General features: G+C 32.9%; 1 protein-coding gene across 9 annotated transcripts in view; it reads right to left on the bottom strand.

Moving 5' to 3' along the window:
- LOC149409828 (uncharacterized) overlaps positions 1–12,740 on the bottom strand; it is an 80,776-nt gene that overhangs the window by 22,717 nt on the left and 45,319 nt on the right. For 8 of the 9 annotated variants that reach the window (XM_089649132.1, XM_089649126.1, XM_089649128.1 and 5 more), the window contains 5 exons: positions 10,418–10,614; positions 9,951–10,087; positions 6,916–9,121; positions 6,717–6,830; positions 5,578–5,679 (listed from right to left, as the gene is read on the bottom strand). In XM_089649132.1, the coding sequence (XP_089505258.1) occupies positions 5,578–5,679; positions 6,717–6,830; positions 6,916–9,121; positions 9,951–10,087; positions 10,418–10,614 (2,756 nt within the window). The remainder of the gene's footprint in view (positions 1–5,577; positions 5,680–6,716; positions 6,831–6,915; positions 9,122–9,950; positions 10,088–10,417; positions 10,615–12,740) is intronic. The other variant, XM_089649131.1, reaches the window with a different exon arrangement.

Here is a 12,740-nt window from a genome sequence, read left to right as displayed (position 1 = left end):
TCAGGGTAGGTGGGTAAACCACAATTTAGGTTTACACATCTGCCCTGATGTAATCTGTCCGAAATGTTGGCTAAATAAGGAGGTAGCGCCACATGGTATAATACCCCAAAAATAAACCACTATAGAAATGATTAGATTTTATAAAGAGAAAAATATTATATCTTACCAAAAAGGGACAATCTAGTTGTTTTAAGATCTTGAAAAATTGAAAGCTCTGATTCCTAAAGCTATTTACTATACGATTTATTTGGAGTTATGAATAATATAGATGAATGATAAAGAGTAGAGAAATGATCAATATATAGAAACACACCAAATGCAAAAGTCCATGAGATGAATAAAAAAAATAAGAAAACAATATGATCATGAGCAATAAATAGGAAGCCATTTTTCGAAAATAACGGATCCAATGATCTTGAAGTACTTTAATAATGATGTCCATTAAGGAATATATTAACAATAAAAAATTGATATAGAAACATTAACAATAGCCGAAATGGGTATATTACTTGATTTGGTTTTGATTTTTATTTATCGTCTTAATAGGTTCAACTTGTTTATTTTTCAATATTTCTTCATTTCGGATTCCCCATAACATTCTCTCCTCGTGTTTATCCTACTTTTATCAAAATTGTTATTGTTTCATTGTCTATTAATTTTGTTCGTTGATTAGACTTTGATTGATTTGAAAGATACTTCTTCTTTTTACAAACTATTCTATCCTTGTTCCGTACTTTTTCATTGAATCCTTCAATAATATTTATTTTTTTAAATACAGTAGAGCTTCGATGATCGGTAACCAGGCTAATCCGAACGTCGATGTTATCCAAACTGCCAAACAACCCCTTTCTCACTATACCGAGGCTGCTAATGGTATGTTACGTATCCACGTTACCTTATAAACATGGTTCACTAGTCAAAACGAAAACATAAAACTTTGCTGCATAAATTGAGGGATAAAGCTTTATCTTGGTCACTAAACACAACCCGCCAGAACAAAATAGATCAGTTTATGGCCTAAGTAAATGTGGCGTTTTGAGATTTAAGAATTCATTAAATATAATTCTTCTAAGATAACATCTGTTTAATTTAATTTTTATATCTAACATACTATAATCCGAACGCTTCGCGAGTCCATGTGTTGTTTTTCGTAATTTTGGATTATCAAGGCTCTACTGTAATTGCACTTAAAATTTTCCTATCGATTCGTTGAATTTTTGCAGACAGCCAATAAGAAAAATAGTAATTTTATTATTGCAACATCTTCGAAGATGGCCACCAGAAACCTAAATGACAGATGGTTTATAGAAAATGGTGACTGTACACATGTAGGTACAAATAGCTATCCAAAATCCAAAATGGAAGCGTAATGAAAATACCTTCTAGTAAAATTAAAACACTTATTTACATCTAGAGGATTTAAGGGATAAAGAAAGGGAACAATGAAACTTAAAACAATACAGAAAATACACAACAAATCCTCGAATAACATGAAATAATATCATTCTGTAAAAGTGCATGAATCACAATTCATTTTTAAGCTCACTTGTGACATTCAGCTGAAAAAACTATTCAAAGTCAGATGACACAACAAAACATTTGAATTTGGTGCCGTATTGTCAATTCTGTGCAATGTCTGAAATTCGGTGTTTCATTTTATGTAGCTCAATTTAGTGGCAAAAGCAATTATTCACATTGTTTTGAAAGCCACATTCAAAAAATTTATACAAAATTTTGTCAGTTAGCACAAAAGCCCCTATAAGCAAAACGTTTTTTTTTGTTTAAAAATATCTTTCAGTTAGCACAAAGATCAGTAAGCTGCAGTCATTAAATTATGCCATTATTAGTCATTAAATATCACATTGGTGCAAATCACTCGGGTTCACTAGAAGTTTGTATTTTTGAAGCTAGGCGTGGAGGTGAAAAATCTTATCATTTCATGTTAGCAAAATAGCACCAACAAACACTAGAAATTTTTTTATTGTCTTTTTTTTGTTAAATACTGTAATTTCTATAATCGAAAACGATCATAAACACAATAACGTTTGTAATTTGGGATAGGGGCTTTTTCAAAATATAAAAAATATTTTCTTTTAAAATTATGTTTTTTTGAAATAATAAAGAAAACTCAGATTGATAATTATTAAAAAAAAAACACATTCATCTGAAAAGTTTTTAAAAAATATTTTTAAAAATAATAAAAAAACACTTATTTTTAAAAATATAAATGAAATAATCTAGCAAAAGGCGGATGCAGTTGGATTATCTATGTTTCAGGCACATATCATAACATGGTTGTTTTACAAAAAAAGCGAGATGATGTTGAAAAAATTAAAAATTATTATTAAAGTACTTAAGATTTCACTCTTGCAACCTGTTTGGTTGCTCCACTTACCATATAATCTTTTTTCTCCGCGGTTTTCGCGAAACAAAAAAGAAAGTTATTCATATAATCTACATATTAAAAGGTCTTATATAGTTACGAAGAAAGCAAAACACTTTTATGGTGTCAGTTTACAAAATTAAATAAAATACAATACCTTAATTAACGCCACTATTCTTTCAAATTTTGTAGCTGACAAAGTTTCTCTAGTACCCAAGCGGTTACAAGAAAAACTGATCGGTGTCTAAAATGTCAATTTTAAGTGATGTCAAAATAAAGGTACAGCTTTCATTTAAGATTTTACTCAAATACTATTGAAATATGCAATATATCAATAGATATTATTATAAGTTAGGAAATACAATACAAGGAAGGATTAAATTAAGGGTAAATGTAACATTTTTCATAATCTACGCATTTATAGATGGTGTTAATTGAATTATTTTATCAAAATACACTTTTTGTAAGTTATGTTATTATGTGTACGTGTGAGTCAATGGATTATTGCATTTGTATGCCTTTCTTGAAAGAATTGAGTTTTTATACTGACAAACTATTTATTCATATTCGTATTACGTGCGCAAACAAATAATTCATTAAAATATTTTATAGCCTAACTTGCGAAACGTGTATTTTAATAAATTAATTAAATTAAAACCATCGATGAAAGCGTAGATCGTAACATACGTTATGTTTACCCTTATGGTTAAAATAAGAAAAAAATTGATATAGCTACAAAATTAAACAAGAATTTAAAATTAAATTTCATTTGTCCTAAGCTAGTAAAAAAAGTAGCGTTCCCTTTCTCTAACAAAGAAAAATAGTAATAACCTTGCAATATAAGAATATCGAATATATTTCAGCTTCCTGTTAGATTATTCCTCTCTTCAATATTTTCAAAAATTTAACAAAGTGCCTTTTTGTAAATCAGAGACAGCCAGCATTAGTTGTGTGAAACAGTTTCTGTCACCCAAATCATCGAATATAAAACTATATTTAATATTATCTAGCTATACCCCGCCACGCGTTGCTGTGGCTCAGTCAATCTGTGCAGATAGAGAAACAATAGCGCGTGTTGCTTTTACGTCCAACAAATGCAACTTTGTGTCAAAATTTCAAAATAACGATGAAGAATTTTCGGAGATTTGACATTTTGAACAAACGAACATTTACTATTTTTATGTATAAAGATTTATGCAACGGACGAAGTCTTTTAATGAACCTAAAAGATGATGCTAAATAAAAAATAAGTAACAATTGTTGCAAAGATGTGTTAATTTTGCATGATTGCTGGCAAAAAATAAACATTTATTTATGATACTAAGCTGTTGTTGCTTACGAATACTTGTCGATAATAATACAATTTTAGATACTTGCAGTTTGAAATTTGTTGCATTAGTTTAGAAATATGTATAAAATAATCAATTAATGCATAAATTCACAGTAACGACTGCCATCTGGCTAAAAATTACCCAACAAACACAATTTATTAAACAATTTCTGAAGATTCTGCTCTTCAAAATTGGTTTTGACAATTTCATCACCACAAAGTTTCAAGAATTTCCCAGAACGTTCGAAGTTGATTGAAAATTATAGATTCATTTATTAATTACAAAAAAATATTTCTTCCATAATTTGATAAAAAAAGCTATGATCTTATGCATCGATCAATATACTATGTATAATAAAGTATATAATATAATACATATACAGGGTTTTCCAATAAGAGGTGTTATTTTGAATAGCCCGCTATTTCGGTAGATGTTACTTTTAAAGCTGTCATTTTTTGACATTTGACAAGTAAAAACTACGCCATTAATAAAAATGGAACGATACACGCTTCAACAACGCATTGAAATTATTAAAATTCACTTGAGTGAATCAAATGCAAATCATCTTGAGTGATGAGGCCCATTTCCACCTCAGTGGCTTCGTCGACAAGCAAAATTGTCGCATTTGGGGCTCGAAAAACCCAAGAGTTATTGTTGAAAAGCCTCTCTATCCCCAACGTGTGACTGTTTGGTGCGGTTTATGGTCCGGCGGAGTCATTGCATCATCAGTCATCACTTACTTTTTCGAAAATGAGGCTGGAGCAAAAGTTACGGTGAATGGATTGCGCTATCGAGAGATGATTAATGATTTTTTAATGGCCGGAATTGGATGGTATTGATCTGGACAACGTTTACTTTCAACAAGACGGCTACGTGCCACACAATCAACGAGACCATTGGTATTTTACGATTGAATATCAAAATAACACCTCTTATTGGAAAATCCTGAATATAATGACAATAATAACTGTTATGTACAAGATCGTATACATATCCTTCATAGCATTATTTTTTATTCGCAGGTAGGAGAATATTATATTTACTACTTATTAATAAAATATATTATGTTAACCATTCAAAAAAAGAATAAATATATATAACAAAGGAAATTTGTAACTGGATGGGGGAAATATAAATAAGCATTGTGTTTTTACCAGAAGACACTGTCATTAATAAAAGGCTATAATTTTATTTATATTTTCTAAATGATTGGTTTCATAAAAAGCGTGAATTGTATCCCATTGTAAATAAGTTCAGGCTGGTAATAGCTGAAAAAACGTTGATAAGATAGATATATTCAACACGACCAAAAAACCAAATTATTTGTAAAAATACATACTTTAAGGAAGCAATAATTGTGGAAGTGTAAAAAAATTTTGTTATAGTTTCGCTAGTTTTGACGAAATAGTGAATTTAGTAAGCTTTCAATTCTACGAAAGCCAATGTTGTGGTTATCATTGAACAGCACAGTAAAATGGTTTCAGCAAATTAAAATAACTAAACAAATATAAAAGCAGAGGAACAACCAAATCTTACAACGAAAATTGTGACGAACAGAATAATCAAACTTTAAAACAAAATACACGAAGATATTTAAAAAATCAAAACCAAAGAAACCCAAAACTAATTATTTCAAACGAAAGATGCAAAGGGTTTAATGAAAACAAATAAATTTTAATTGGACGACTCAACAATTTGAGGTCTTGACGAGAACGAAATACAATACATGTAAAGAGGATTACCGATAAAAGAAAACAATAACATAAAACGGTTATGATAACCAAAAAAGATATCAGATTGAATAAACCAGGTGAGAACAGAAAATTTTTCGAAAATTTCAAAATTATTAGTGTCAGAGCGTACCATTTTGTAAGAGTTCCATGTCAAGGTCTCTTGAAAGGCGCACATCCTTGGGAGAGAGTTTACTAGCACTGGCCACGTGTTCTAAGGTGGTGGATTCAGGACCTACAAATACGTGAATATTCTAGCAAACACAGGCGATACTCAACAACCAAATTCAGGACACAGAAGGAAAGTACCAAACTCTATGGAAGGAATAATCCTCGCTTTTTTAAATGAGAAACAAACTTTCACGGGTAACGAATGAGCTGACAATATTTGCTTATATGATGATAGGGGACTTAACAGAATATTGAACCAAATAAATGGGTAAACCCAACAAATTTGTGATGGCTGCACTGGATAGAACACGTACTTAGTTTTTAACGAACGATTACTAAATAAATTCTCTTTTAAACCTGGAGAACTAATGAAAATTGGGAAGTCTGTACTTGCAAATATTTAAGTTTTAAAAGAAATACCTGACAGATTTTACAGACCTGATGAATTTTAAGTCAGCCAATTTTTACCACTAGGACTTGACACGCATCGTCATTTTTCACAATATTGGACAATGAACAGTTATGTATAATACGGGAGGCAATAATCCTCTAAATCACAGGTTAAAATCCTAAAAAAGGGAGACCTAACCTTTTATTGCGAATAGTATCATACTTAAAATGTTGTGCGTTGGTCCGAACCAATTTTTAAACATACTTTTGTTTTCCATAAAGATTTGTATCATAGACACAATTATCTAAAAAGAATTGTTAAGAAATACATAATTGATTCTTTTCTAAAAGGGTTTTTGAAAACTTTCATTTGATAAATGAATTGTGTTGAGTTACGACCTGATAAAAGCACTAATATAATTAATCTTTTAAGTTCGAAACTGAGTAAAAAGGTATTGTGCATTTGTGCAATGCATAAAATTACGTACGTGAGTTTTGATCTAATGGTTTTATATGATTTAAATAACTTTATAATAATTTTAACCACTGTTAACGGGTGATAGTGAAATCGCCTTTTGTTGTTTAAAAGTATTTGAAGGTGTGTGATAAATATATGTTGAATTCTAACAGTATCGTTACTGATATTACCGATAATTTTTTTGAATAATAATAATAATCATGGGAATAATGGAGGTTTATTGATAATCGTACCTTTAGCTTGTTGTCCTGGAACTTCTATGTGTGCAGAGGAGGCGGCTGCTCTCTCCCTCTGTATCAGATCCACTGGTGAAGGAGGCGGTGTCTTTGAGAACTTCAGAGAAAGTTCTAGAAAGCAACCAGATTTTCATGAGACGATCGGTTTTAGACGCAATATTACAGAATTAGACGATAAGTCAGTTTGAAGACTTACCGTGTGTGACGTGGCTGGTATCGATTCGGATCTGTGATCCTCCTGGTTGAGAGATTCCTTCCAAGAAGTCTGAGCACCTCCTGTCTGCCCGGTTGAGGTCTTTCATTTCTGATAAAATCTTATCTCGGTCTTCGCTGATTTCCGGAGAAAAGTCTGGACTTCTTTCATCATCATATCCTCCATCGTCCTCTTTAGATCCTGATTTTTCTACCTTGTCCGGGCTCTTTTCAGCAGATTTTGACTCTGTTTCAGCAAAAATCTTCTCTTCTTGTGCATTTTGTTCTTGTTCTCTGATTATCTCCATTATTTCAGAGACTTTTTCTTCAGCTGCTTTAACTACCCTTTCTACCAATTCAGTAGCACTCACTTCTTCTAAAGTCTTATTGTCATCTCTTGCTAAGTACTCTTCATCAATTAGTATTTCTTCAACAGTTTTTTCGTCTTTTTTCAAGATTGTTTCTGACTCTTCGACCTTAGAAAGTGACTCTTTGGAAACTGACTTTGATAGTTTTTCAAGAGGGAGCATTATACCGATCGACGCAGCGACAAAGGCTCCGGTTTCAGTTATGGACTCAGCGAGTGATCCATGTAGGTCTAATTCTTCGTCTTCGCCATCATCATCGAATTTCATTTCGACCCCGATAGATTCCAGCATGGTTGAAGTAGCATCTGCTGCCAGTTCAGAAACTACTGAACCCCGGCGATTTAAAGATTCCTTTGAATCGGAAGATTTCAAAGAGACATGGTCTTTGTCTTCCGGCTTCAACGCAACACCGATTGATGCAGCTAAAGTTGAGCTCGCCTCTGAAACTATTTCAGAAACGTGATGTTCAGAAGGTGACGCTATTGTCTTTGCCTCTGATCTTAAATCTATATCAACCGATTTTTCTAACGCAGAAGTGACATCTGTAGCCAGTTCATGAACATGATGTTCGTGTGACTCTGAAAGCTCTATTTTATCAACAGATTCCAAAGATGAATGCATTTTAGCTATTGCTTCTTCAGCTCGACTAAGCATATCATCGTCCGGTTTGTAGGCAATTCCAATTGATGCAGCTAGGGTCATGGCTGCATCTGAAAAGAGTTCTGTGACAACATGCTTATGTTTCGTTACTTCTAGAGAGAATTCTTCATCGTCTTCTTCTTCTATCTTTGTTTCTGGTTTAAAATCAATTCCAGCTGAGGCAGCCAAAGTTGCGGTTGAATCGGCTAACAACTCTGAAATCGGGTGTTCGTGTATGAGAAGTGATTCGTCAGAACCAGTCCTAATCAAATCAGACTGGTCTTGAACCACACCGTGTATATCTTCAGGTTTGAAAGCTATTCCAGCTGATGCCGCCAAAGTCGCAGTGGAATCAGCCAACAATTCTGAAATTGGATGCTCATGTTTCAGAATTAAACCTTTGGAATCAGTTTTGACCAAGTCTGGATGATCTTTTACTTCATCATGTTCTCCCGGTTTAAAGTCGATTCCAGCTGATGCGGCTAATGTAGCGGTGGAGTCAGCTAACAATTCTGAAATTGAGTGTTCATGTTTCAGAATAACGTCCCGTTCATGTTTTTCAACGTGTTTTCCTTCAGGTTTGAACGCTATTCCAGCTGATGCGGCTATAGTAGCGGTAGAATCACTTAAAAGTTCTGAAACTGGATGCTCGTGTGTCAGAGAGATGTCCTTCGAGTCAGTCTTGATCAAATCAGGATGGTCTTGATCTTTAAGTTTTTCTTCAGGCTTGAAGTTAATTCCAGCCGACGCGGCTAAAGAGGATGAAAAATCAGAAATGAGCTCTGAAGTATGGAAGTCGTGCTTTGTTTCTTTTGTGACGGCTGAGACAATTCTGGGTTTTTCGTAAAGTTCTTCTGTTTTGACCGCTGATTTTATTTCCATTCCAATTGGTGCAACAACTGCTGATCCAATATCGCAAATACCCTCAGACGTGCTGTATTCAGACTTATCCTGAGAAAGCCTTCTTTTGACAGCATCAAACATTTCTTGGGCACTTTCCAATTTAGTTTCCATCAAATTTATCTTTTGTGCCAACACTTCTGAAGAATGTGTGGTTTTAGTTTCACTTGACTCGTGGAACGTATGGATGGTTTGATGGGTGGTTCCAGTTGAAGTTTTCTGAACTGACGATGTGAATGATGAACTAGTGAAGCCAGTTTTCGTTTGGCCTGCTTGATCAGCACTGACATCATCAAAGGTTAACTGAAATGGATAAAAAAATTGATTGAAAGCAAAACACAAAACATACTTTTGAAGGTGAAATAATAATTGGATTGGAGAAATATTCCAGAGAAAGCAGATAACCGATAGATGCTTGTTTGCACCTCTTGGGGGTTGAATTTTATACTGAATTTCCAAGTTTGGTCGCGTTGTCGATAGCCTGACAATGATAACGCAATAAATAAATAATAAAAATAAAATAAATCATTGTGGGAAAATATTATGAAATACAATTATGTTCAGAAAATAAAATAAAATAAGAAATCAATATACTCTGGCAAAACTGGAGGTTTTTGTCTGTCAATTGACATTCCGAAAATTCAAACGTCAAATAGCCTAAACAATATAACCTTAAAACGAATTAATTAGTTAATGCGATCTTTATTTACAACATTTCATGTGAACAACTTTCGTATCTCCAAGCTCAAACCAATGTAGCGTCATTGGCGAGAAAGGAATCAACTCACCGCGTATACAACTTACAAATTTCAACTCTACAAGCTTCGTTAGTTCAACTCCGTTCGTTAATAAGCCAGTAATTTTGCATAATGAACGACATTATTAAAACTCTCTTTAGGGTGAATTGCCTAATACAAAAAAAAAAATATGTGTGTATGTTGACAGTTACCTAACCTAACCTTATCTGATACTCAGGAGACCACGCAAATATTTGTCTATTGGCTGTCGGAACATTCAATATCAGTAACTGACCATAGATGAATTAAGTCAATATTGTATTGACTTGGCTAGATCTCCTGATACCGGTAGCTGTTATAAGGAGAAGTACTGGATCTTATATACTTATACTTACATCTCTCTCCTGGAAAAAGTCATCAGCGTCATCGAGAGAATCTTGCTTTAATTTGGATGTGTCAAAGCTCGGAGCAAATACACCTTCAACATCGGATGATGGTTCAATGATTTCCAGAACCTTGGCCTGATCTAGCTCTGAAAATAAACACAAGTAAACATTGAAGACATTAACGACTCTCAAATGAAAAAACTGATACAGAGAAATCAGAAAAACTATTCGTTAACATGTGGTACACCAGACCCTTTTTGAGGGAAATCAATAATGGAATCAAAATTGAACTCTAAAGTGTTTCAAGTGCAAACGATTCTGTTAAAAAAAATTGTGCACTTTTTCATGACATACAGGTTTAAACGGCGTATCAAAAAATTCCAGCTAGGGCGAAATTCCAATGCTAGCAGCGCATGAACGAACGGTTTGTCGACGGGAAAAAATTCTTGTCACTGGTGCAAGAAAGATTTTTTTACCTGATTCTGATTCAGTACACAACTTTTCCTCTACTTCATCAGGTGAAGAGTGAACGGAGTATTCCTGGGATTGTACTTTTGTAACAGGAATCGCAATTGGTTTGGCAGCCTTATGGTCTTCCGTAGAGGGAACAGTTGAAACGACTTCCACGGTAGTTGTGGCAACTTGGGTCACTGTGGACGAGATTCCCTTTTGTCTGCAAAAAGTGTATTTCATTTCAAAAATCTTTCACAGTAATTTTACAATCTGTATATCATAATATGAAATGTGATTTGAAATAGCCGTTTGAAACTGCGAGCACTAGGCTAATAGAACTAAAACGTCTTCTTCAAACACAGCGAACCTATTTTGTAGCAGCATATTTGATTATAAATGATAATCACTTAGTTTTAACCACTTTTATTATTTACAGAAACAACATGTTTTGTAACCTATGAGGACTTGTGCGGGAATTTAAACCTTATCGACATCTATATATGACAAATTATGGATATTATTCACCATTTTCCAGAATGTGTAGACTGGTTAACTCAAGTCAAAACCTTAACTTTTTTGGGATAAATCTGAATGATTTTTGTCAGTCGCTAAACAAGTGATGAAATATTATAAGTGTCCTGTGGTCCTGACCCACGGCGTAGTCTTGACTTGATTCGACTTGTCACTTTATTTTCTTATATTATATCTACCATATGTCTTTGCTTCCATGTACCTTGGTCTACTCCTGTATTTTTCATTTTACTTTATTCGTGTTGTTATTATGTAATTTGGTCAATGTCCGTTAATAAATAAATAAATCTACATATGGAGTGTTATCGTCAGCGGCCCGATTCCAAATGTATACGATGTGATACAATTGCTTTAAAGGTGTAGTTGGAAGAAGGAATTTGTGTTTAGAGGGTTGGGGGGAGAGGGGTTCCATGTTTTAGTAGACTTTCGTTCAAAAACGTTTTCAGATTATTATTATTATTTAAATTTTTCTTTACACCTTTTTAATTTTTTTTTAAATTACCAGTTTATCGCAACAGCTACCAATAATATTACAGGGTAAAATCTCTATACATACCACAATCAAAACCAAAAGTGTGGTTTGTCTTCAATAAATCATTAGCAAACTGACTTTTTAACCCTTAGAAGACGGCTAATATTTTGTAAATACCTCAAAGCCTAATATAATATTTAAAATTATATTTGAAGCAACTAACAGGCATCTGCAATGTCAACATTTTACTTAGGAATTTTCAAGGACAATATTGAAATGCGTTCAAGACTTCTATAACCTAGCTTTATTCGCTGCACATTGCAGTGCACCTGAAGGTAGTCACGATTTCACTCAACTGCTATTGTAGTTAGTCGTATCTCGTATCCTAATCCTAAAATGCTCTTTTATCCTAACAAAGTTCCTCTCAGTTTTGTTTAAATAAAAAAAATCACAATCAAGTTTCAAATTATTTTAGGCAATAAGTTAAGTTTCATTCAACAATTATTGATGAATCTCCCACCGTGGCGTTGAGACATATTATATCTTCATTTATTTATTTTTTCTCATGAGTTTTTTTCAATTTGTTTGGGTATTTCGGGCTGATAATTATTGCTTATAATAATTTGTTTTCCTTTGTGCTATGCATAAAAACCTTGTATTTTACATTAGTTTACAGTTTCCGATTATAGACTCCAGATTTTTTCATTTTTAAGTCCCTATCCTGATTACTAATACATTTTTTTATTTTAGTTATTTAGTTATTATTATTTGCGTAAAATTTGGCTGAATTGTATTTGATATATTCTTTGGGTGACCGGATAAATCATTAAAATGATAATTCATCACATCTTTAAAAAGTTATATAAAGTCATGGAAAGTGATGAAACAAAAACTTTATTAACTGGGTTAAGTAGATTAGGTTAGGTTAGGTTAGGTTTAAATTTTTTTTTCATCGTTTCTAATGACTTTATATCACTTTTTAAAAGTGTGTTGAATTGTCACTGTGTTGAGTTATCATGGAACCATTCTTTGTTATAAAAGTGGTTAAAACTAAGGACGGGTTGTTTCGCAGAAATTCAAATGTGCGATTGTCATCAAATGGCCATTCAGCGTCATTTGTTTTTTTTGACAGTTGTAAGGTTCCCGTTAAATCCGTTCTGACTTTTGAACAAATTGGGGCCTTAAACAAGGCCTAAGTGATTATTATTTTTAATTTAAGACATATAAAAACGTTTAGCCACTCGAGCGATTGGTGTCATATACATATATATATATATACATTAACTATATAATTTAATAAACACCATTTCTCAAAATATTAATATGGAAAAATATAACATGTT

The sequence above is a fragment of the Hesperophylax consimilis genome, chromosome 29 (genome assembly GCF_061612785.1).
Source record: "Hesperophylax consimilis isolate HC1 chromosome 29, BYU_Hcon_1.0, whole genome shotgun sequence".
Taxonomy (NCBI): domain Eukaryota; kingdom Metazoa; phylum Arthropoda; class Insecta; order Trichoptera; family Limnephilidae; genus Hesperophylax; species Hesperophylax consimilis.
This window is presented reverse-complemented; position numbering and strand designations above follow the sequence as displayed.